Source organism: Pseudorasbora parva, chromosome 8 (genome assembly GCF_024679245.1).
Source record: "Pseudorasbora parva isolate DD20220531a chromosome 8, ASM2467924v1, whole genome shotgun sequence".
Classification (NCBI taxonomy): domain Eukaryota; kingdom Metazoa; phylum Chordata; class Actinopteri; order Cypriniformes; family Gobionidae; genus Pseudorasbora; species Pseudorasbora parva.
This window is the reverse complement of record NC_090179.1, coordinates 36027536-36048672: the sequence shown is the minus strand read 5'-3', so window position 1 is coordinate 36048672 and position 21137 is coordinate 36027536. Positions and strand designations below refer to the sequence as shown.

General features: G+C 36.8%; 3 protein-coding genes across 8 annotated transcripts; 1 reads left to right on the top strand and 2 right to left on the bottom strand.

The window, feature by feature from the left end:
- Positions 1 to 275: 275 nt before the first annotated feature.
- On the bottom strand, positions 276 to 1662 carry med29 (mediator complex subunit 29). Its single transcript, XM_067451823.1, has 4 exons — positions 1205 to 1662; positions 1041 to 1111; positions 760 to 844; positions 276 to 644 (listed from the first exon to the last, which is right to left on the bottom strand). Exons 1-4 carry the CDS (start codon positions 1361 to 1363, stop codon positions 420 to 422), a joined length of 540 nt encoding a protein of 179 aa, XP_067307924.1. The 5' UTR covers positions 1364 to 1662; the 3' UTR covers positions 276 to 419.
- Positions 1663 to 2194: 532 nt separating this feature from the next.
- On the top strand, positions 2195 to 6838 carry rrp8 (ribosomal RNA processing 8). Of its 6 annotated transcripts, none has more exons than XR_010906780.1 (9): positions 2195 to 2715; positions 2842 to 2956; positions 3034 to 3301; positions 3384 to 4272; positions 4652 to 4781; positions 4861 to 4967; positions 5079 to 5175; positions 6358 to 6424; positions 6584 to 6721. XR_010906780.1 is itself a non-coding variant. In XM_067451056.1 (8 exons), exons 2-8 carry the CDS (start codon positions 2873 to 2875, stop codon positions 6364 to 6366), a joined length of 1584 nt encoding a protein of 527 aa, XP_067307157.1. In that variant the 5' UTR covers positions 2195 to 2715; positions 2842 to 2872; the 3' UTR covers positions 6367 to 6669. The 6 variants fall into 6 exon arrangements, 4 of the variants coding, with proteins under 4 accessions (XP_067307157.1, XP_067307156.1, XP_067307155.1 ...); XR_010906779.1 differs by having other exon boundaries at positions 6352 to 6424; XM_067451056.1 differs by having other exon boundaries at positions 6358 to 6669.
- A 185-nt stretch (positions 6839 to 7023) lies between these two features.
- si:ch211-149e23.4 (uncharacterized) lies at positions 7024 to 19603 on the bottom strand. The gene is made up of 14 exons (XM_067451051.1): positions 19435 to 19603; positions 16539 to 16859; positions 14886 to 15194; positions 13143 to 13427; positions 12914 to 13061; positions 12544 to 12713; positions 12169 to 12456; positions 11757 to 12068; positions 10608 to 10895; positions 10380 to 10524; positions 8631 to 8791; positions 8462 to 8537; positions 8071 to 8101; positions 7024 to 7987 (listed from the first exon to the last, which is right to left on the bottom strand). Exons 1-14 carry the CDS (start codon positions 19499 to 19501, stop codon positions 7841 to 7843), a joined length of 2748 nt encoding a protein of 915 aa, XP_067307152.1. The 5' UTR covers positions 19502 to 19603; the 3' UTR covers positions 7024 to 7840.
- Positions 19604 to 21137: the final 1534 nt, after the last annotated feature.

Sequence of the window (21137 nt, the reverse complement as noted above, 5' to 3'; positions counted from 1 at the left end):
AATATGAAAACAAAGGCCAATTCAAAAATATGAATAAATAATACAACAGTATATAAAAAATACTAAAAAAACAGTGACAGTATTACAGTTAAATCATGTGAGAAGTTGATATATCTTTAGAAACTAGGACCCATATATATATATATATATATATATATATATATATATATATATATATATATATATATATATATATATATATATATATGTGTGTGTGTGTGTGTGTGTGTGTAGCTTGTTAAAAGAAAATAGTAAATTATAAGATATACACAACCTTTCAAAAATACTATAATTTTAATTGTATAAGTACATTAGTCACAGTAGTAAATATACAAACAGAACTGCAAATATGTTCTTCAATCAGCATCAAAGTTATGCAAAAAACACACAAAAAAGGAAGCTAAATAGAATTGACAGTACTAATTACATGGTCCCTGGCCTTTCCCAGCAATCTTTTTTGAACACTCTAAAAGAGCATTATGAATATCTTTAGCACATGAAATCTGTGATTTTATCATACTGAGATACTGGGAGTAAGACAAAGACTCGGTTTGCACTGTGTCTGGCTTGGTGGCTGTAGGTACGAGATTTGGAGAATGCTTTGTGCTGTCAATGCTCTGTGATAGGCACTCATGGGCCAGCCGCTGCAGAAAAATAAAGATGTTCACGTTAAGAAGTTGAGCCATGATTTAAATCACAATCATCATTTTAATACAATGTAATTGAATAATATACAACAGAAACACAACAGTTTCTTACCAGGCAGAGTTCCAGTTGATCACAGAGAGCATAAAATTCTTCTAAACTTTTGTCAAAACGCTGAACAGCTGCATCATCTCCTTTTCTACATTTTGAGGTGAAATAATAATATATGAAAATGTGTTATGCACCCATAATATTTACACACACACACACACACACACACACACACACACACACACACACACACACACACACACACACACACACACACACCACGTTTTTCTATCAATGGACAATCATAGCCTACAAAAAGACAATGAGTTTAAAGGGGATCTTACTCTGTTGTTTTTAAGCCGTTGTCAATAGCCGTATTATGCCCAAAATGTAATGAAGCAATGGTCATGACATTCTGAAAACATACAATTGTAAAAGAAAGTTAGTTTCTGTCTCAAACAAGTAAGTACTTGTAGCTCGCATGCTCAATGAAATACACCAAACAAACCTGTAAACTATCTTTAAGCAGTGGAATTAACATTTTGAATCTGTGAACGGGGTCAAAATCTTGCTGTTGACTGAGCTGTTGAGCTTGCGGTTGCTGTAAAACAGCCGGTTGCTGAACGCCCATCTGAGCATTGTTGGTGTTCATCTGCTGCGACGCCATTGTTGATAATAAACTCAAACACTTCCGCTTGAAGCTACTACTGTAACGGATGTGTGAACGTGAACATATCAAACGGTAAACGTTGCTAGCGAGCGTGTCTTTTTACAGGCGCCGCAAAAAACTCAGCGCCGCATTCATTCTGTAAGGGTATTTGCGCACTAAACCGTGTAGTTGTTCAAATTAATATTCGAAATCATCGTTACATTAAATAATCCGTAAAAATCCTTCTGCACATAACTGCAAATGACAGGATCATTCTGACCAGCGCTGAGATAAGTAACAGGAACCACGTGAATGATAACCATACCCTTTATTTTTTATTTTTTAAAAGTATTAAACGCATTTTATTTAGTTGATTGCCGAATAGTTGATTGCCGGTTGAAAATATTAGGCCAAGTTTCACAGACAGGGCTTAACTAAAAAAAAAATATATATATAAGTAATATCTATATTATATATAGTTTTTATAGTTCATAGTTTTATAAACATTCCTTAGGAAAAACATTCCTGGTGTGCTTGAGACAAAACAATGACACTGGCATATTTTAAGATATTTTAATACAATCAACCCATCAACTGGTTACAAAAATTTGTGTTCAGCAGAAGAAAGAAATTCAAACAGGTTTGGAATAATTAGAGGGTGAAATGACAGATTTTTCATTTGGGTGAACTTTCCCTTTGGAGTACTGTTTCATAAACCCATAGATGTAAAAAAAAAAAAACCCACAAAAAACAATGGAATCAACGTGGGTGAAATAAAAACGAACAGCGCCATCTGGAGGAAAATCTGTAACAAATGTGAACTATTGCCATAACTTCATCGAGACCTCACATTTTTTGAGGATCGGGATTCGAGACTACACACAATTTGCTTAAAATATGATGGGAGAGCACGGCATTTATACGCGTGTAAAATGTGAACAGAATCGGTGTTCACAATGATGTTCACCGCTATTATTTTGGTTCATTAATAGAACCGTTCAAAAGAACCGAATCGCGTAAATGACTCGGACGTCTCGATCGCATAGAAAGCTCGATCGCTACAACTAAAGGACTAAACGAAAGTGTTCAACCCGTTCAATCCTCTATGGTTCAAAACATAGACCGTAAAAGGTTCAAACGGTAATAACCAGTTCATTCGTTAAAATTGAAGCAACCAGCTTCCGAATTCTCTTTGTCCATGTAATGGACCGCGTGTCATTTACTAGTGAACGATTGAGCGGATTTAAACCATAGACTGTAAAAAAATAAACACAGCAGCTTCCCAGTTTAGAAAGGAAGTTGTCACCATAACCCGGATGTACACAAAAACACGTGTCGGTGCTTTGCGCGTGTGAGAGAGGGAGTGAGATGTAAGTAACGTTACGGCATAAACGTAAATTAATCTGAAATGTGTTGTGGAATAGGTTGAATGTTTTGGGTGGTGTGAAAATTAATTTCTTCCAACTGTAGATTTAACTTATAACCCCGGTTTACAGTGTTTATCCGACATTAACAGCACTTGCAATCATGTTTGCTGAAGAGGAATGGACTGATTCTCCCTCAGCAGATGGATCTTCTCACAATGTTAAAGTGTCTCCAGCCCCCTGCAAGGTATGATTTTGGGCCCTTATTTAACAGAGGTCTGTCACTTTAATAAAACATTTCACCTGCCACTTTTATGCCAACAGAATAAGGTTGTGGGTAAAAAAAGTCTTATGAAAACCTTGCAAAGGTTGGGGTCAGTTCCAAACTGGGAAATTGAGAAATCTTTTGAGGATAGTGACGAGGAGAAAGACACCTCTCCTGCAGTCCAGACAACAAAAAAGAAAAGGTGCAAAAAGCGTAAAAGAAGGTCTAATGCTGACAATGAAGGGAAGAAGCAGGATGAAGTAGATTCATCTGAAACGCCTATGAAGAAGAAGCAGAAGCTAATGAAGAAGGCAGTAAAAGCAACAAGTGAGAGCATGCATTAGCTATTTTATTTATCCACCACCCTCTTGAACATTACTGACTTTTTCACATACATTTGTGTTTGCAGGTTCTAAGGTGTCACAAGAGTCCGGAAAAGATAAAAATGACAAAGGAGTGAGACCTCAGTGTAAGGAAAACGAAAGTCAAGCAGAGACAAAGCTTAGCAGAAAGCAGTGGAAGAACAAGATGAAGAACAAAAGACGGTGTAAGAACAAATATCTTACGAAAACGACAGGTGACGACGATACCAATGCAAAGGAGGAACCCTTAGTTCAAACACAGCACATCAAAGAATATAAGAATGTGCAGAAACAAAAGTCCAAAAAAATGACAGGTGCCAATAACGCCAATGCAAAGAAGGGACCCTTAGTTCAAACACAGGACGTCAACGGATCTAAGAAAGTGCTTAAGCAAAAGTCCAAAAAAACGAAACAATCTCCTGAAAAGATTGGCATTTCCTCTGCCACGGACAATGTTGAAAAAGGCAAAGACTTTAAAACAGATAAAACTTTCAGAATAGACCACTCTCTTAGCAACGGAAACGTCTTGCATGAAGTGGGCGGAAAAGGGAAACCTTCTAAAATGACCAAAAAATCACAATTACAGGCAGAGAAATTGCGTCGCATTTTAAAGTCGGGTCTTACTGATGACAGTAATAAAGCCACAGAGGAACCAGTAGAACCAAAAGGTCCAAAAGTGAAGTTGAAGGCGAGTGATGAAGAGCAAATCGCTCCTGACCCCTCAACTGCTTTAAGGACAAAGATGGTGAAGCAGTTGGAAGCCGCTCGATTCCGCTACATCAATGAGCTGCTTTACACGTCGACCAGTGGTGAGGCCAAACGCATGTTTCAGCAGGACCCGGAGGCCATCGCAGTTTACCACAAGGGCTACACCACTCAGGTTCAGCACTGGCCCGCAAACCCTGTGGACTCCATCATTTCCTACATTTGTCAAAAGTGAGAGAACATGCTTTTTGTTGATTCTTTTATGTAGTATTAATTCTTATAATGTAGATTTATATTATTTTTTAGGTATGTATTTATGTATATTATTATATATACTATTTTTAATAATAATATTTATACAATATTTAAACAGATAATACACATTAAACACACAATACATTTTGTAGTGCATGGATTTTGCATGGTTTTTTTTTTTTTTAGCTCTATGATTTTTGTCATGGCTACTATAGTTTTCTGTACTACAGTTTAATTTGTTAATTCAGTCACAGTGGTCATACATGGAATGATCTCCCATGATCTCAAAAGTACATCATTTGAATTTTTCTTTTTGGATGTTACGAAATGTCAGTGAATTTCTTCTTTTTTTCAGGCCAGCTTCTTTAGTTGTCGCTGACTTCGGTTGTGGTGACTGCAAAATTGCACGGAGTGTAAAGAATAAAGTACACTCTTTCGATTTGGCTCCGGTTTGTGATCTTGCCACTGCATGTGACATGGCAAAAGTAAGTTATTATAGTAATAAAACTGATTTGTAAGGCAGCTAAAATACTAAAGGTGGCACTGTTTGTTACTTTTTCACAGGTCCCTCTGCGTGATTCTACAGTAGATATTGCTGTTTTCTGTCTTTCTCTGATGGGGACAAATCTGGGAGAGTTTTTGGCAGAAGCAAACAGAGTCCTTGTGATGGGGTAATCGTCTCATATAATTTATATTAAAAATTCCTTTAAAAAGTTGTTTTTAAAATCTAAAACCATTGTGTGTTTAGGATTAGCCCTCATAGTTCCTCTTTTCCAACACAGGGGTGTTCTTAAAATTGCTGAAGTGGCCAGTAGATTTGAAAATGTGCGTTCATTCATTGGTTCACTGTCAAGTCTGGGCTTCAAGATAGTCAATAAGGTAATGTGTTGTTGTTTATTCCAGTGCTATTCATAGTTTATGGTCAGTAAGATTTTAATTTTTATTATTCAGCAAGGATGCATTAAATTGATCAAAAGTGACTAACAACATTTACAATGTTACAAAAGATTTCTATTTCAAATAAAAAAAGTTTCTGTATTCAACAAAAAAGAAAAAGAATTAAGCAGCACAACTGATTTCAACCTAGATAATATTGAGAATCCACCCTACTTTAAAGAGCTCGGGCATTTAAAGCAACAGATGACAAAACTGCAGTGCACACTTAGAATAAACAGAACCTTACTGTGTTGATGTGGAAGCTAATAGAGTTATTGTTCTTAGTGTATTTTTTTAAAAACACTTTTTACTTCCAAATCCTTTTCCAAAGCTCAATGGGTTGTGGGCAATATTAACCTTTAGAGTGCGCACAGATCCACACTTTATAAACCCGCTGGAAACAGTAGACCATCGGGACTTTTGACACTCTTTTTCAACATATTTGTATATGCTTTGGGACACACTTATTCTAATCTCACATACTATTTAGGATGGATATGGACATTGGGACATTTTCCCACACCCTGATGAAGGCTTGTTAGCAGCAGTTTTGTTTTTATAAATTATATATATATATATATATATATATATATATATATATATATATATATATATATATATATATTATTATTATTTTTTTTTTTTTTTTTAAATATAAATTAAGGCAAGGCAAGTTTATTTGTATAGCACATTTCATACCCAATGGCAATTCAAAGTGCTTTACATAGAAATTAATTAAAACAGTGGTAACAAATGCATAAGAAATTAATGGCTTTTAGGCCTCAAATGTTTTTCATGATTCAAATAGTAGTTGGAAGACTTGATATTTTGGAGTTGGTGGTTTATATGACACCATTTTCAACTAAAAACTACTTATGCATTTTGGCCAAAAGTGGCAAAATCTTGTTTCAAAGTGCGATAAACGATACTACAAAAATTCAAATTTGTGAAACGGGTGAGGTGTGTAGTGTTTCTTTACACAGTGACATCGCCAAATACTCATTAAAACATTTTCTGCAGACTTGCTGTTAAAAACATGCAAACCATAAGGGAACGCTGTCAAAAATCTATCCAATCATTAAAATAATCTCCTCCTTAATTATCTTAAATGATTGTTAGTTACAGGTCTATTAGGGATGGAAAGTCAGACCCACTTTGCAGTGCTGCAGACTAGGATTGTGCTGTTCTGCAAGTATGCAAATCAATAATGAAATATATTTACAACCACACTAACATAACATGTTCTACTTCCTCAGCTTTTCTGTAAAAGAATGGAGATTGCAACAGATCATAATGTAGCTTTCATTTATTATATAATGAATGCAAGTCATTACCACTTATTTTTCTTTAGGACACAGAAAACAGCCACTTCTACTCTTTTGAATTCACAAAGACAGGAAAAGCACCAGAGAATGCGAAGAAAGCCGGACTACAACTGAAACCTTGCCTATACAAGAAACGATAAATGTACATAAAGTAAATATTTTGCTACTATAATGGTTGGACTGTGTATGAAAGTTTTATCAGCAATAATTCAATTTAACTCAAGGGTCAGATCTCTTAATTTGTATTTGTAAGTGTTGTAAATCAATGTAACCGGAACATGTACATTAAAAAAGGGTTTTAATGTGATATTCAAAAAATGTTGTCAATTGTGAAAAATGTATTGGTTATATTATATTTGCTTATGATTGGATTAAGCATTTACCTGAAAAACAAACTCAATAGCCTATGTAGTTAAATTTGTCAAGTATTTTATTCTTTTTTTACAAGTATCACAGTGACATTTATTTCACCCAAATTTCTTACAGTAGAACATCAACAACACATTGGAAGACCAGTCGTCATTCAGAAAAAGGGAGTAAAATATTAGTTTAAAAAATCAGACTGGACCATTGCTCTAGAACAGGGGTATCCAAAGTCGGTCCTTGAGGGCTTTAGCTTCAACTTGCTTTAACACACCTACCTGGAAGTTTGTAGTATGCCTAGTAAGACCTTGGTTAACTGGTTGAGGTGTGTTTAATTGGGACTGGAGCTAAACTCTACAGGACAGTGGCCCTCCAGGAGCAGGATTAGACACCGCTGCTCTAGAAGATCCTTTACAGATTAATCGATCATATACCTCACGATCACCAGAGGGTGCTACAGCGCTACAGATTCAATCAGTTTGTGCGCACTACAAGTCGAATTGGAACTGAAACAAGATAGAAGGCTCCAGCCAGACATTTAAGTATATGTCTTGTGTAAATCAGATCAAAATAACAATCTAAAAAGACAGTAAAACATTTATTACAAATATGCTCATAAAAACAATGCTACGTAATTATCACAGTAAATCATAATGCTGAACGTAATACCAAGCTACTTAAATCCGGGACTTTGCCCTAATCTGCATTCGTTATTGAGTAAGAACAAATATAACTAGAACACTGATGTAAGCCAATTGTGTAGTTTCCATATCATTTTCCTTTACCAATTTTATTTTATATGGAAATTCATGTTATTCTAGATATGTCCCCCTTTTTGAAAGCATGCCCTCGAGCTGGCCTGAACTCCACAAGTATGTGCAAAAACTGATATATTCCCTGCATAAAACCCAACCGTTGAGTCACACGGTGCTTTTAACATCAAAAACAATAGAATAGTGCACAAGCTCAGCGTAGTGCGGCCCAGCCTCGCCTGGAAGCACCGTCCTCTCTGGGCTGCGAGGGTCCTGCATTAGAGCTGATAGAGACTCACGCTCTCTCCTGTTATTCTTAAAGAAAAAAAAAAAAACTTGATTTAAATGAGCCATTGATATCTTATTGGACAAATGAATCATATAATACTTCTAAGTACCTTTTGTGATGAGTGCCTTTTCCCACTTTTACTAGAAATAAATAATAGCATAAAACATGTTAATTTATATAGGTCAGTGTCTTTGTACAAAAAAAAAGCCATCACTTTTTTTTTTTAAATTGACATCATCAGTCTACCACTGAGGCATGAACAATCTGTTTATGTCTCGTGAATAGCAGAGTAGCGGTAGATGTGGTTTTCGTCTGTCAGCTTGCACAAGCCACCATGTATCCTGTTTATGAACACGATGCATGTTATTGGTCTAAGAAAGCTACCTTGCTTCCTGTTTGCTTCCACTGATCTCACCTGTATGGTTATGTCCCCCCCCCCCCCCCCCCCATAACGAAAAACTTAATTGTATTCAAGGTTGTTAGAAAGCGAATCTACTCACCAGAGCACGAACAAAACGATGATCAAGATGAGGGTGAATGCAGTGGCTGACGCGAAGCAGGTGGTGATGAATATCACTGTGGGAAATTAAACACAAATCTGTGTTACTTCACAGCACTCACTATTGTTCTAAGCAATAGCAGACTTGGACTGATATTTGCAATACTCACTGTGTTGGGTCTCCTCACTAGTTACATCCACACGAATGAAAACTTTAGCCATGTGGTGGTGGTACGAGACTTGGCATATGTACAGTCCTGCATCCAGTTCAGACACTGGTTTTGTAAAAACTAATGCCATGCCAACAGTGTGTGCTGTGGACCCGTCCTCCCTGGGATGAGAACAATTCAGAGGCATGGCTCAAAAAAAAAAAAAAAATCTAGTTTTTTTCATAGAAACTGGAACATAGAGAATATTTTTAGTTACTATGCCTGACATTAGCACATACAAAAAAGTTAAAAGAATGTTCACACTCATAGTATGTCTAGCTACAACCTTTTTTATGTAGCTTTATTTGTATTACAGTATTAGTAATTCACAGTTTTCAGTCAAATTTCTAATGCACTTTTTTTTATCTAATATTCACATTGTATTATATTTCAGCTTTATTTAAACTAGTAAAAACAATTTCTAATACATGTCATTTTGGTTATAGCTAACAATGACGCTGTAGTGGCTTGTCCGCATCTGCCTCTATTCACTTTCACTGTATAGAAAAGAGCAGCATGAGCTTTCTGCTGAATATCTTGTTTTGTGTTTCATAGAAAAACGTGCAAGTTTGAGATGAGGGTGAGTAAATAATGACAGAATTTTCATGTTTTGTTAAATATCCTTTTCAGATGGATACAGCACATTGAGTGTTCATTCAAAATGAAAATTGAGGTCATTAATGACTCACCCTAATGTCGTTCCACACCCGTAGATGACCTCCGTTCATCTTCAGAACACAGTTTAAGATATTTTATATTTAGTCCGAGAGCGTATCTAAGTGTATGCTATGCACACTATACTGTCCATGTCCAGAAAGGGAATAAAAACATCATCAAAGTAGTCCATATGTGACATCAGCTAGTTCATAAGAATCTCTTGACGCATCAAAAATACATTTTGGTCCAAAAATAACAAAAAACTATGACTTTATTCAGCATTGTCTTCTCTTCCTTGTTTGTGTTCAATCCTCCAATAAAGATTCAAATGGTTATGAATCAGCGTATTGATTCATTATTTGGATCGCGTGTCAAACTGCTGAAATCACATGACACTGGCGATCCGAATCATTGATTGATTCACTGATTCAGAACCGTTTGAATCTTTATTTGAGGATTGAACACAAACGCGGAAGAGAAGACAATGCTGAATAAAGTCGTAGTTTTTGTTATTTTTGGACCAAAGTGTATTTTCGATGCTTCAAGAGATTCTAATTAACCAACTGATGTCACATATGGACTACTCTGATGATGTTTTTATTCCCTTTCTGGACATGGACAGTATAGTGTGTATACACTATCATACGCTCTCGAACTAAATGTAAAATATCTTAAACTGTGTTTTCCGAAGATGAACGGAGGTCTTAGGGGTGAGGAACAACATTAGGGTGAGTCATGAATGACAGCTCTGTGATAAGAGTAGTAAAGGAACAACATTTTTTTATCTATTTCTCAAGCAAAACAAACACTCTAGAACTTCACAGTCGGATGCAGTAAAAACTTTAAAGCCATTCTCTTCTCTGTGTTTATCCTTCTGGGTGTCTAACACGAAAGAAAAATCAATGCACCACATTTAGGTTTTTAAGAGTGAGAGCTATGGAACGGCACCTTAGGCCGCGCCACTGTCATAATGTTTTTTTCCTGTATTTTGATGGGCACTTACTATGCATTCTTAAGTATATTGAGCCTTATTTAAGCATACAGAACTCATACCTGTAACATGTTGTCTTGTATGATGGTGCATTGCCGTGGGCTCTGAGAAGTATCTTCTGATTAGAGAGGTTTTCTTGCAGTTCTAATCGCTGACCTTGACGTCTATCAAATGTGGTTTTGTTTACAACCTCAATAGATGAGATAGCTGAGTGAAAAAAACAGCAGATTGCATTCAGCAAAAATTCGTTAACTGAATGAACAGCCAGAAATCACGCGAGAAACGCTTACAGTATTTTGGAACATGTATCGTCCGTCTCTCATCCTTGCCGAGCTTGTTCTGGATAAGACATATCAACTCCTTCCCCTCATACTGACTGAGTTGAAATTCATAAGTTGAATTGACTTCTACTTTAATTCCATCGCACTTGGACTCAGTGGTGGCCTGAATTAGGGTGTCTTTATCAGGAAGGACCCAGGAGATGTTGGGTGTCACACCATTGCCACTGTACTCACACACAGCATGCAAAATATGAGTGTATCTCTCTTCACCCACAAAGACGCGGCTTGCAGACGGACCTATTAGCAAAAAGGTTTTCATTACTTAATGATGTATCAGCCCCTACTTCTCTATTATATCAAAAGGCCAATTCATATTGCACCATCAGTTGCCGACCAACGGCAACATATATATATATATATATACAGTTCTTATAGTTTATATATATATATATATCTATAGTTTTTGACATCCTATTTTTAATATGAAAATGTTCAATGCACACAACCATGCTCTGCCCTTAAATTTTTATTTTTTGATTATCGGGTTCATTCAGATGTACACCACAATAGTAGAGACAAGAGCTGTTGGCACCTCTGTTACATTGCGACTAAAGAAATATCCCGGGTTTGAGACAGGTTAAGTTTAATTGACAGCATTTGTAGAATAATGTTTACCCCAAAAAAGGATTTGGACACATCCTTTGTTTTTTAATACAAATTTTTGATATTTTGTTTAGGCCCTTATACAATGGCAGTGATTAGGGCCACATTTTGGAGGAAGTTTATAATTTTGTTAAAGCACATTGTCATGGCAATGAACATGTAAATGTAATATAAATTTACACAGAAAAGGATAGAAAGCAATTTGGTTCACTCTAAAATCACATTAACACACAGTCTTGTGTCTATACTGTTAACACTGAGTATTTAACATTTATGGATTGCCCCATTTACTTCCATTGTATATAGTAAGTGCCTTACTGTAAACCCATATTTTTGGAGCAACAAGTCGCAATTAATTTTAATGGTAATCGACATTATGTCACAACTGCTGTTGATTATCCTTTACTTTTGCTGAATGCAGAATATTTCTTTAAGCAATAAGCAGCACATCATTCAAATTGTCACAGTGATAGTTAATGCAATGATAAAACGTACCTAAACGTGGTAGGTCAATTGTCTTGTTTTCTGGTGTCTTTAACCCTTGAAGTTCAACCGCACAGGTCACGTTGCATCCGTCATGCGAGTAAATAGGAATACGTGCCACACTCTGAGCGGCAACTGTATGACTCAGCTGAAAGTCAGGCTGACTCATCACAAACGTACTAGAATCAATGTCAGTGCCATTACAGTCTACGGCCCAGGTGATGGCCACTGCTGGAGTCTGGCTCTGCACGGAACACACCAGCCATGTGTATGCAACGCCACTGTCCCATTTAATACTAGATTGCAGGGTTATATTTGGTGGTGCTGCAAAAAAGACCAAAAAAAGATAAACTACATATAAGAATGTTTGTTAGATAGCTGTTATAAAACCTAGTCTGTCTGTCAAGAGCCATCAGTTTCTTACCACACACAGGAAGAGCAATCTGACGCCTCTCCTTTTCCATTAACGCAGGGTGGTCGACTACACACTCAGCTACATATTCACGTGCCATGCATTTGGGCACAGTCAACACACTTTTGACAGAATAAGATCCATTATAGGATGTGACATTAGACTGAATTGTTGCAATCATCTCTTGTGAAATGATCCAGGACACATTTGCACTGGGAACAGCATTGAAGGCCAAACACTCAATGTGAATGTAATCTGAATTCTGCACTAAATTCACACTGATGTTCGGGGGAAATGTCACTAAAAACAAAAACAAGTTTGAAATGTCAACAGACTGAATGTGAATACAGTTTGATGATGATACATGAAAATAATGCAAAAAAGTACCTGGTAAAATAACTTTGGGATTTACTTCAATTGTGAATTGCAAGGAAACCTGGTGTCTACGGTAAGAGGCCTGACAGAGATACTGTCCAGCAAGGTGCAGATCTACAGGTCCTCTGATAAAGATATCACTGTTAACCACATCCACATCCTCAGGCAGTGGTTGGCCTACCCTTGATTAAATGAAACAAAAGTGCAGAGCAAGCATTTCACAACTGGTCTCAGTGTCTTAATGGTGTAGCAAACATACTAGAACCTAAAAAAATCTTACAATGTGGATGAAATGAACTATCATTGTGTTGCATCATTGCTCTTTTTTTTATTATCATTATACATTTATAATTAATAAGGCAATGCTATTAATGCATCTTACCTAGAACAGTTCATTTTAAAACTTGGTACATTGCCCAAAACATCCATCCTGATTGTAATGTCCATGTCCCCCTCCTCAAACGCCAATGAAGTCTGATTCTCACTGTTAATGGCATAATCAACATCCTTCAGCTGAAGGGAGGAAAGATCTAGAGGATACAGAAGTTTAACAATTTAAAGAGCGCTTCAAACTTTCTACATATGTGTATCTATTTAGTGCTGGTACTCACAGTAAATTGGCAAAGTGACAGTCTTTGTGTATATGAAAGGAAGAATCATGTACTCAAAAACACACGAGATATTTTCTCCTTCATAAGGATCTGATGGGAAGCGGTATGAACTGATTACTGAATTTGCTTTGGAGTCATTTCTCAGTAAAGGTGGTGTGTTTTTGAATTCAGGCAGTCTCCATGTGATATTTGGATGTGGCTTCCCCCCTGTTGCCGTGCAGATGACCTCTTGAAAGTCTTCTCCTTTTTGGATCAGGACGGTCTCCATGCTCATTATAGGAGAAACTGTTAAAAAGAAGAAAGAACAGGGGAAGTTCATGAAGAACCCTCTAAGAGGCCATTCTTAAAAAAAAAACAGAAGCGTATCTGTTAGCATAATCTTAAGGTTAAACAAGCTGACATTTGAGTTGAACTGAGTTTTATCAGCTGTTCCGTCTGTTTACCAAGCTGTTGAAGATGCTAACTATAGCTCTAACAAGGACACGGTTTAGATGTCATGTTTTAACAAATAACAAAAGGTGAAATCACTAAAAAGTTGCGGCACTTTTGCATGCAGTGTTTCATTGCAAAGCCCCATTCACTAACCACATGAAATCTCATTTTGCAAGGCACTTAATTACTAAATTACAGGCACCAAACACTACTGCTTTATGTAAATGCTACTTTCTATGTAAAATAGGCCTTTATAGATTGCCTTATTACAAGTTTACAAGTATTTAATTTACAAATCAAAATCTATTGCAATTAATTGCATTATGACTGCTAACATAAGGCAGGAGTTAAACATAATTTTATACAGAGACATTTATGTACATTTCCAATCAATCATGGCTGCAGTAATTGGACAAATTATGGAGAACAGCATTATAACTGACATGTATCAAGATGCATAATACTTTCAGCATTTAAAAAACATTTCCGGATCCCAGTGAAGTGCATGCTAAAACACGCTAAAAACCCTAAATAGAACAGTTCTTGCTGAGTTCACTAGTATTCATAAGTTTAGTTAGCAGACATTTTTTAATATATTATGTCCTGTAATAACCTGCAAAAAATAGGTGGCCTTAACTGTGTACTTACATCAGTGAAATGTATTTATTGTGTTCATATTGTATTTCAAAACACTTTTGCTGATATTGAGGTGGGATACGGCTAAGTTAGGGACAGGTGTGGTGGTATGGGTATGTTTAAAGGTAGGGTTAGGTGTCAAATTTTTTTTTTTTTTAAGTAAATAGTGTGTAATTTTTTTACAGTCTGACATTCATTCCTCACAGTTTCCCTAAGTTTTTCTATTAGTAGCACCTCTCTGCTGTAGCTTCAGAGTATGAGACGTCTGTGGTCAGACAGCTGCTGCAAATATGAAGGTAGGCTACCGCAGGAAACATATGCATCTCTGGTGCAAGCAGCAGACAATAGTAGAATAACAACTTGATTTCTCAGTTCTACCTTTTAGGTTTCATACTGAACAAACACTGTAAAAAAAGTTGCTGCCAATCAGCTTGGATGTTTAAGTCTTTTTAACATAAATTACATTAAACTGACTTAAAAAAAAAAAGTAGCACTTATTATATCGCTATATAAATTCCTCATTCATTCATTAACTTATTTTGATGAGTTAATGGAAAAGCAGATGTTGTCATAACGTATTGATCATACGATACACAAGAACAGAAAAGTATTTCATGTTGTCTGACTTCTATTAGCAATATTTATTTTAATTACCTGGACCAAAGCTTAACTTACCAAATGTGTCCACCTCAATGTTGGCTCTTTCAGGTTCAGTAAAAGCTGGATGCTTGACCACACAGGTCACAGTGCTCTCGTTATTCATAATTAGGGGGAATCGCAGTACACTGACTGAACTGGTTGTGCCATTGGGATGATCTGTATTAGTCATGTTCACAGAGAAGATGTCATCTCTTGGAAGGGCACCAGAGATCTCCCATCCAATCTCAGCAACAGGCTTGGCACCGGAGGCAGAGCAAGTGACAGCATGGTAGAGGGTCCTGTTCACAACTTCCTTCGTCACATTTATGTCAATATCAGGCCGAGCTTAGAGACAAAACATAGACACTGATGAGTTTTGAGGTATTATGTGATCTCAAAATTAAATGAATAGATCACCCATAAACATTGAAAATGTCTTCATTTATTCACCCATCATGTCAGTTCAAACCTGTGGGACCTATTTTCCTGTGGTATATATACATTTCTGCTGGGGGAAAAAAACATTGGGGACTTGGGCTGTCAATCTCCAAAACTGACCATAAAAGTAAACCATTTGACTTGTGCCTTGCAGGGACCAATGATGTTTGATGTCAAAGCTGACATGACGTGTCTTAGGGTGACATACACTGATCAGACATAACATTATGACTGGTAAGGTGAACAACACTGATTATTTCTTAATCACGGCACTTGTTAGTGGGTGGGATATATTAGGTAGCAAGTGAACATTTTGTCCTCAAAGTTGTTGTGTTACAAGCAGGAAAAATGGACAAGTGTAAGGATTTTATTGAGTTTGACATAGGCCAAATTGTCATGGCTAGACGATTAGGTCAGAGCACCTCTAAAACTGCAGCTCTTGTGGGGTGCTCCCGGTCTGCAGTGGTCAAAAGTGAACTGGCGACAGGGTCATGGGCGGCCAAGGCTCATTGATTCACGTGGGGAGCGAAGACAGGGGTCAGCATGAAACAGACAGGCTACTGTAGCTCAAATTGCTCAAGAAGTTAATGCTGCTTCTGAAAGAAAGGTGTCAGAATTCACAGTGCACCACAGTTTTTTTGTGTATGAAGCTGCAAAGCCGCAGACCAGTCAGGGTGCCCACATGTGAGCATCAGAACTGGTCAAAAATGGTTCAGAAATGGTTTGAGTGAAACAACAAATAGTTTGTGATGTTAACTTGGCTTCCAAATTCCCCCAGACCTCAATCCAATCGAGAATCTGTGGTATGTGCTGAGCAAATCTGATCCATGGAGGCCCCACCTCACAACTTACAGAACTTAAAGGATCTATTGCTAACACCTCGGTGCCAGATACCACAGCACACCTTCAGGGGTCTTGTGGAGTCCATGCCTTGACGGGTCAGTGGTGTTTTGGCAGCAAAAGGGGGAACAACACAATATTAAGAAGGAGGCCATAATGGTATGCCTGATCTGTGTATTTTACTATTTGGAAATGAACAGCTAACTTTCATTTTTTGGAAAAGAACACACCATTTTGTGGAATACCTTTTCTTGTGTGTGTTCCAGAGAGGGAAAAAAATAGGTTCAGTATGACATGAGAGTGACTAAATTATTTGAATTTCATTTTTGGTGAACTATTCCTGAACTCTACTTAAAATCTGTGTTGGCGAAATGCACTGATTATGTAGCACCCTTCAATATTTATACTCACCAATCACTCTGAGAAACATGGTGTCCTTTGCTTCATCCTCATCAGTGTTAAAGACACATGAAAATGTTCCCTCCTGATAGAGACTTGTCACGTTCATCTTAACAGTAAGGTTTGTAAGTGATGCCGGAATGTCAAAGTTTTCTCTGCTGAAAGGATCTTGATGATTGTAGCCTGCCATTTTCTTTGACTTCTTAGAATCCAGCCGGTTCCAGGAGGAGTACAGGACATTATTTGGTCCAGTGTACAGACAATGCAGGTAGACCTCCTCCCCCAAAATCCCTGTCACTGTTTGGTTGAGAACCACGTCTCTGGGCTCTGAATCTATATAAAAAAAAGAGGGGAAGGAATATTACTCAAAGATTTAATTACATAGTCCATAACTGTAATCATTATGGCAACAACTAATTTTATGTTGTTGTTTATGTCCACCATGTCCCCTGCTAACCCCACATATATAAAGCACAGTCGGGGGAAGTGTCAGTACTTGGCACTCTTAATAAACTTTGACAGATTTCTTAATTCGTAAGAGGGCGGCCAACAAAGGGATTTCTTGACATGTCCATTTAACACTCCCTAACATTTTACGAAATGAATCCTGAAGGGCATATATTATGTAACCCAGAGTAAATTAAGAAACAACATTCTTAAAAGTATAGTTCACACAGAAAATTCTGTCATTATTTACTCACCCCCTTTTTAGAAGGCAAAAGTCATTTTAAAAAAATGCACTGGCTGCGTTTTGCCATATATTGAAAGTTAATGGGACTGTCAAGCTCCAAAATAACAAAAAGCACCATACAAATTATAGAGAATAGTCCATGCGACTTTTTTTGTGTGATATGCAAGTCTTCTTAAAGGGTTAGTTCAACAAACATTTTTAATTCTGTCATTAATTACTTACCCTCATGTCGTTCGACACCCGTAAGACCTCTATTCATCTTCAGAACACAAATGAAAATATATTTGTTGAAATCCGATGGCTCAGAAAGGCCTTCATTGACACCAATGTCATTTCCTCTCTCAAGACCCATAAACGGCACTACAGACGTCATCACAAAGCCCATCTCACTACAGTGGCTCTACAATCATTTTATGAAGCGGCGAGAATAGTTTTTGTGAGCAAAAAACAAACAACATATAGTAATGGGCCGATTTCAAAACAAAGCTTTGAACCGTTATGAATCAGTGTATCGATTCATGATTTGGATGGCTAAAGTTATGTGATTTCAGAATTTCGACACGCGTTCCGAAACATGAATCGATGCGCTGATTCATAACGGTTCGAAGCTTTGTTTTGAAATCGGCCCATCACTATATAAGAGTTTTTTATTTTTTGTGCGCACAAAAACTAGTCTCGTCGCTTCATAAAATGATTGTAGAGCCACTGTAGTGAGATGGACTTTGTAACGACGGCTTTAGTGCCTTTTATGGGTCTTGAGAGAGGAAAGGACATTGGTGTCAATTAAGGCCTGTCTGAGCCATCGGATTTCAACAAAAATATCTTAATTTGTAAGATTCGAAGATAAACAGAGGTCTTACGGGTATCAAACGACATTAGGGTTAGTAATGAATGACAATTTTTTATTTTTGGATGAACTAACCCTTTAAGTTATATGGAACTTTAGGTAATTTTGACTACTTTTTGTAGCGCTTATGTATCCTCTTTGCACCCGGGTCTCCAGTCATTGTGATGGAAAAGAGCTGCCAGCACATCATTTAAATACCTCCTTTTGTGGATCTCCTTCTGGGTGAACTATAAGGACCATTGACATGCACTGTTCAAAAAAGCTAAAATGATCTTAAAAATGTAATGTATATGCTTACAATATTCAAAGAATCAGGCCCTGATAAAAAAAAAAAGTGACGTCACATGCAGCATGCACAGAGTCTGGGATGGAAATTGAGTTGCCTGCACGAGAGGAAGCAGATGTTTTTGGTTTTTCAAGTCATGTGACACGATTTTCCAACACAGCTCTTTAACACACATGTTGCGTGCTGCTGTAAACCGCACATGCACCACTGTACCTGATTGATTGTCATTTAACTGATTACGTGCAAACAATTCTGTTTTTAAAATCTCAGCTTCTGAGTGCGTCATCACTACACTGATTTGATGCAGTTACAAATCTTGACACCAGCAAGACAAAGAGAGAGAAAAAACAGTTGCAATAGGCACTTTAAGGTTTTTTTCACTTTATTTTCAGAAAAAAAAGATGCATCTTGCCTTGCTACTGTACATCTCTTGAACAATTTAAACCACATTTCTCTCTTTTAAAGAACTTAATCTTTTCTAGGGATCTAATTTCATCAGTACTTCCAAACAAATACAAGCCAGAATTTATTGTTTCCATGCCCCAGCATTTATTGGTTTCAGAATGAAAGGGACATGTGGTTAAATGTTTCTTCCCAAATAAGGCTGTCTGCCGAAGGACAGTGGAAATGCCTAAAGCAGAATTTGAGAAAGAATCTTCATTCATTGCATGCAGGTCTTCTCAAAAAGAGCAACAGATAATATCATTATGATAAGCATCACATTCTCAAAATTCTGCTGCAATAACAGCTAAAGCTCAAAGCAACAACAGCAACAAGTCAAAAAACATGTTAATTTAAATGAATAGCAACAATATTTTTGTGCACAATTGCAGAACATGGTCATTCCCTCCCTTTTTCTCAGAAAATGTCTTCTCAGTGTGAACAAAGTGATTCTGATTCAGGTTGTTCACATTTTACCAAATCCTTCTAATTTACATGATTCTATATTTTATATAAGCCTACAGTAAAATATGCAAAAAAAATATGCTTTTCAAAAGGGCCAGAAAATCAAAAAGCATAATCTGAATCAAGATGCTCAAATTATGTCAAAATAAGCATTAAACCTGAGAGGATATGAACCTACCTTGCAATTCACTGCTGTGAGCAAGATTCAGAACCATTCCTAAAATAAAAAATATTGGCAGGCCCATGCTGAAGTCATTAAAGAAGGCAACTGGAGCAAAAAACACTTGATTGTATGTGCCAGGGTGTGTGTGTGTGTGTGGTTGAATCTGTTAGGCTGTGGGGCAGAAGAGGTCATAGTCAGCTGCCAAATGAGTGAGTGTGTGTGTGTTTGTTCATTCTTCACCTCAACCCCCAAAATACTCACACTTTGAATAACCCACAAAATGCTCGTCTCCACTATATTTTTTAAATCCTTACTTCAAAATGAATCGCATGCCCATTTATTATGGTGTGGCAACAGGTTATGGTCTTATGGTAATGAGATGTTAATAAGTTGTATGCGTTTAAAAAGATAAAACCCCAAATTTAAAAACAAATACCACAAGTTTCCATTTACATTTTACTGCCAACGATACAGTCCAAAGTCATTTTGGAGACATTGGTCCCATTAAAATAATTGTGTGTTAAATAACAAACATTCAAAATGCCTTATTACATTAATATATTAAGTTTGACTTTATAGAAAATGTCATTCTCTCATTGTGGAGAAGCTGTCAAGACAAGTCAAGCTTTTCAACCCGTCACTAAAAGTCACACTACTGCATTTGCTTACAACTGTCAATTTGTTAGTTATCATTCTTAGTCATGTATCCCATTTGCAAAGTGAGTTGTAGAGAATAAAGGTCACCTTTTAGGAAACTACACTAAATCTGTTGACTCATACTGAGGTTTCAACGGCATTTTTACTCATTCACTGAACAATGAGAAAGACGTTTCAGTCCACGGCATACACTTCGCTTGAGGTTTCTCAGTTTCATACTTCAAATAGTGGGTGGCAGGAGCGTTTGCCGGCTGTTTTTGAGATGTATTGTCACTTGCTGACTATTACTTTGCACAAAAACGGTCTTAGACGCGCACAGAAAGTCTTACACATTCACTCAGACATATTTTCTCACACGTTACACCACAGAACGACGGTTATCAAGGTAAACAGGAAGACTGAGGCAAATGGCAACCTATCAGGTTCCTGTCAGACTGTTAAAAATCTCCTTTAAAGGCAATCAGCGGAGCTTATGGAAAATTGTCCACAATGTGTATGTCAAATATTCCCTTTCTAGTGTTTTAGTTCATGATAACTTCATGTTTGAAATGTCCTTATTGGTCTATAATGATACTCTATCATTGTCATACCAGTTTTGAGGGACTGTAATAATTGCAATAGCTAATTTTCAAAACCACAGAAAATTGCATTTAAAAAAAATCACTGTGTCTGCTGGTACTGCCTGTGATGTACTTTGATGAAATGCAAATGTTCAAAAACTACACAGTAAAAAGATTAGCTGAATGTTACCTTATCTAATGAAAAAAAATACATTTATGGTGGGGGGTGGGAGACATGATGTTATAAGCAAAAAAAAAGAGTAAATTTTTAGCTTTTAGAGAAAACAGTAAAATGACGCGCAATAGTCCTGGTATGGCACATTTTTATTATATATTATTTAAATAGCTAAATAGTTTAATTTTATCAGTAATATACATTGTGTCTCAAAATCCACTGTAGGAGAGTTATAAAAAAACCAAAACCCAAGTGAAGTTTAAGTGCAAAACAAGACGATGACTTGACTATGACTCGACTTGAGAAGCATGAGGCTATAGCAGCAG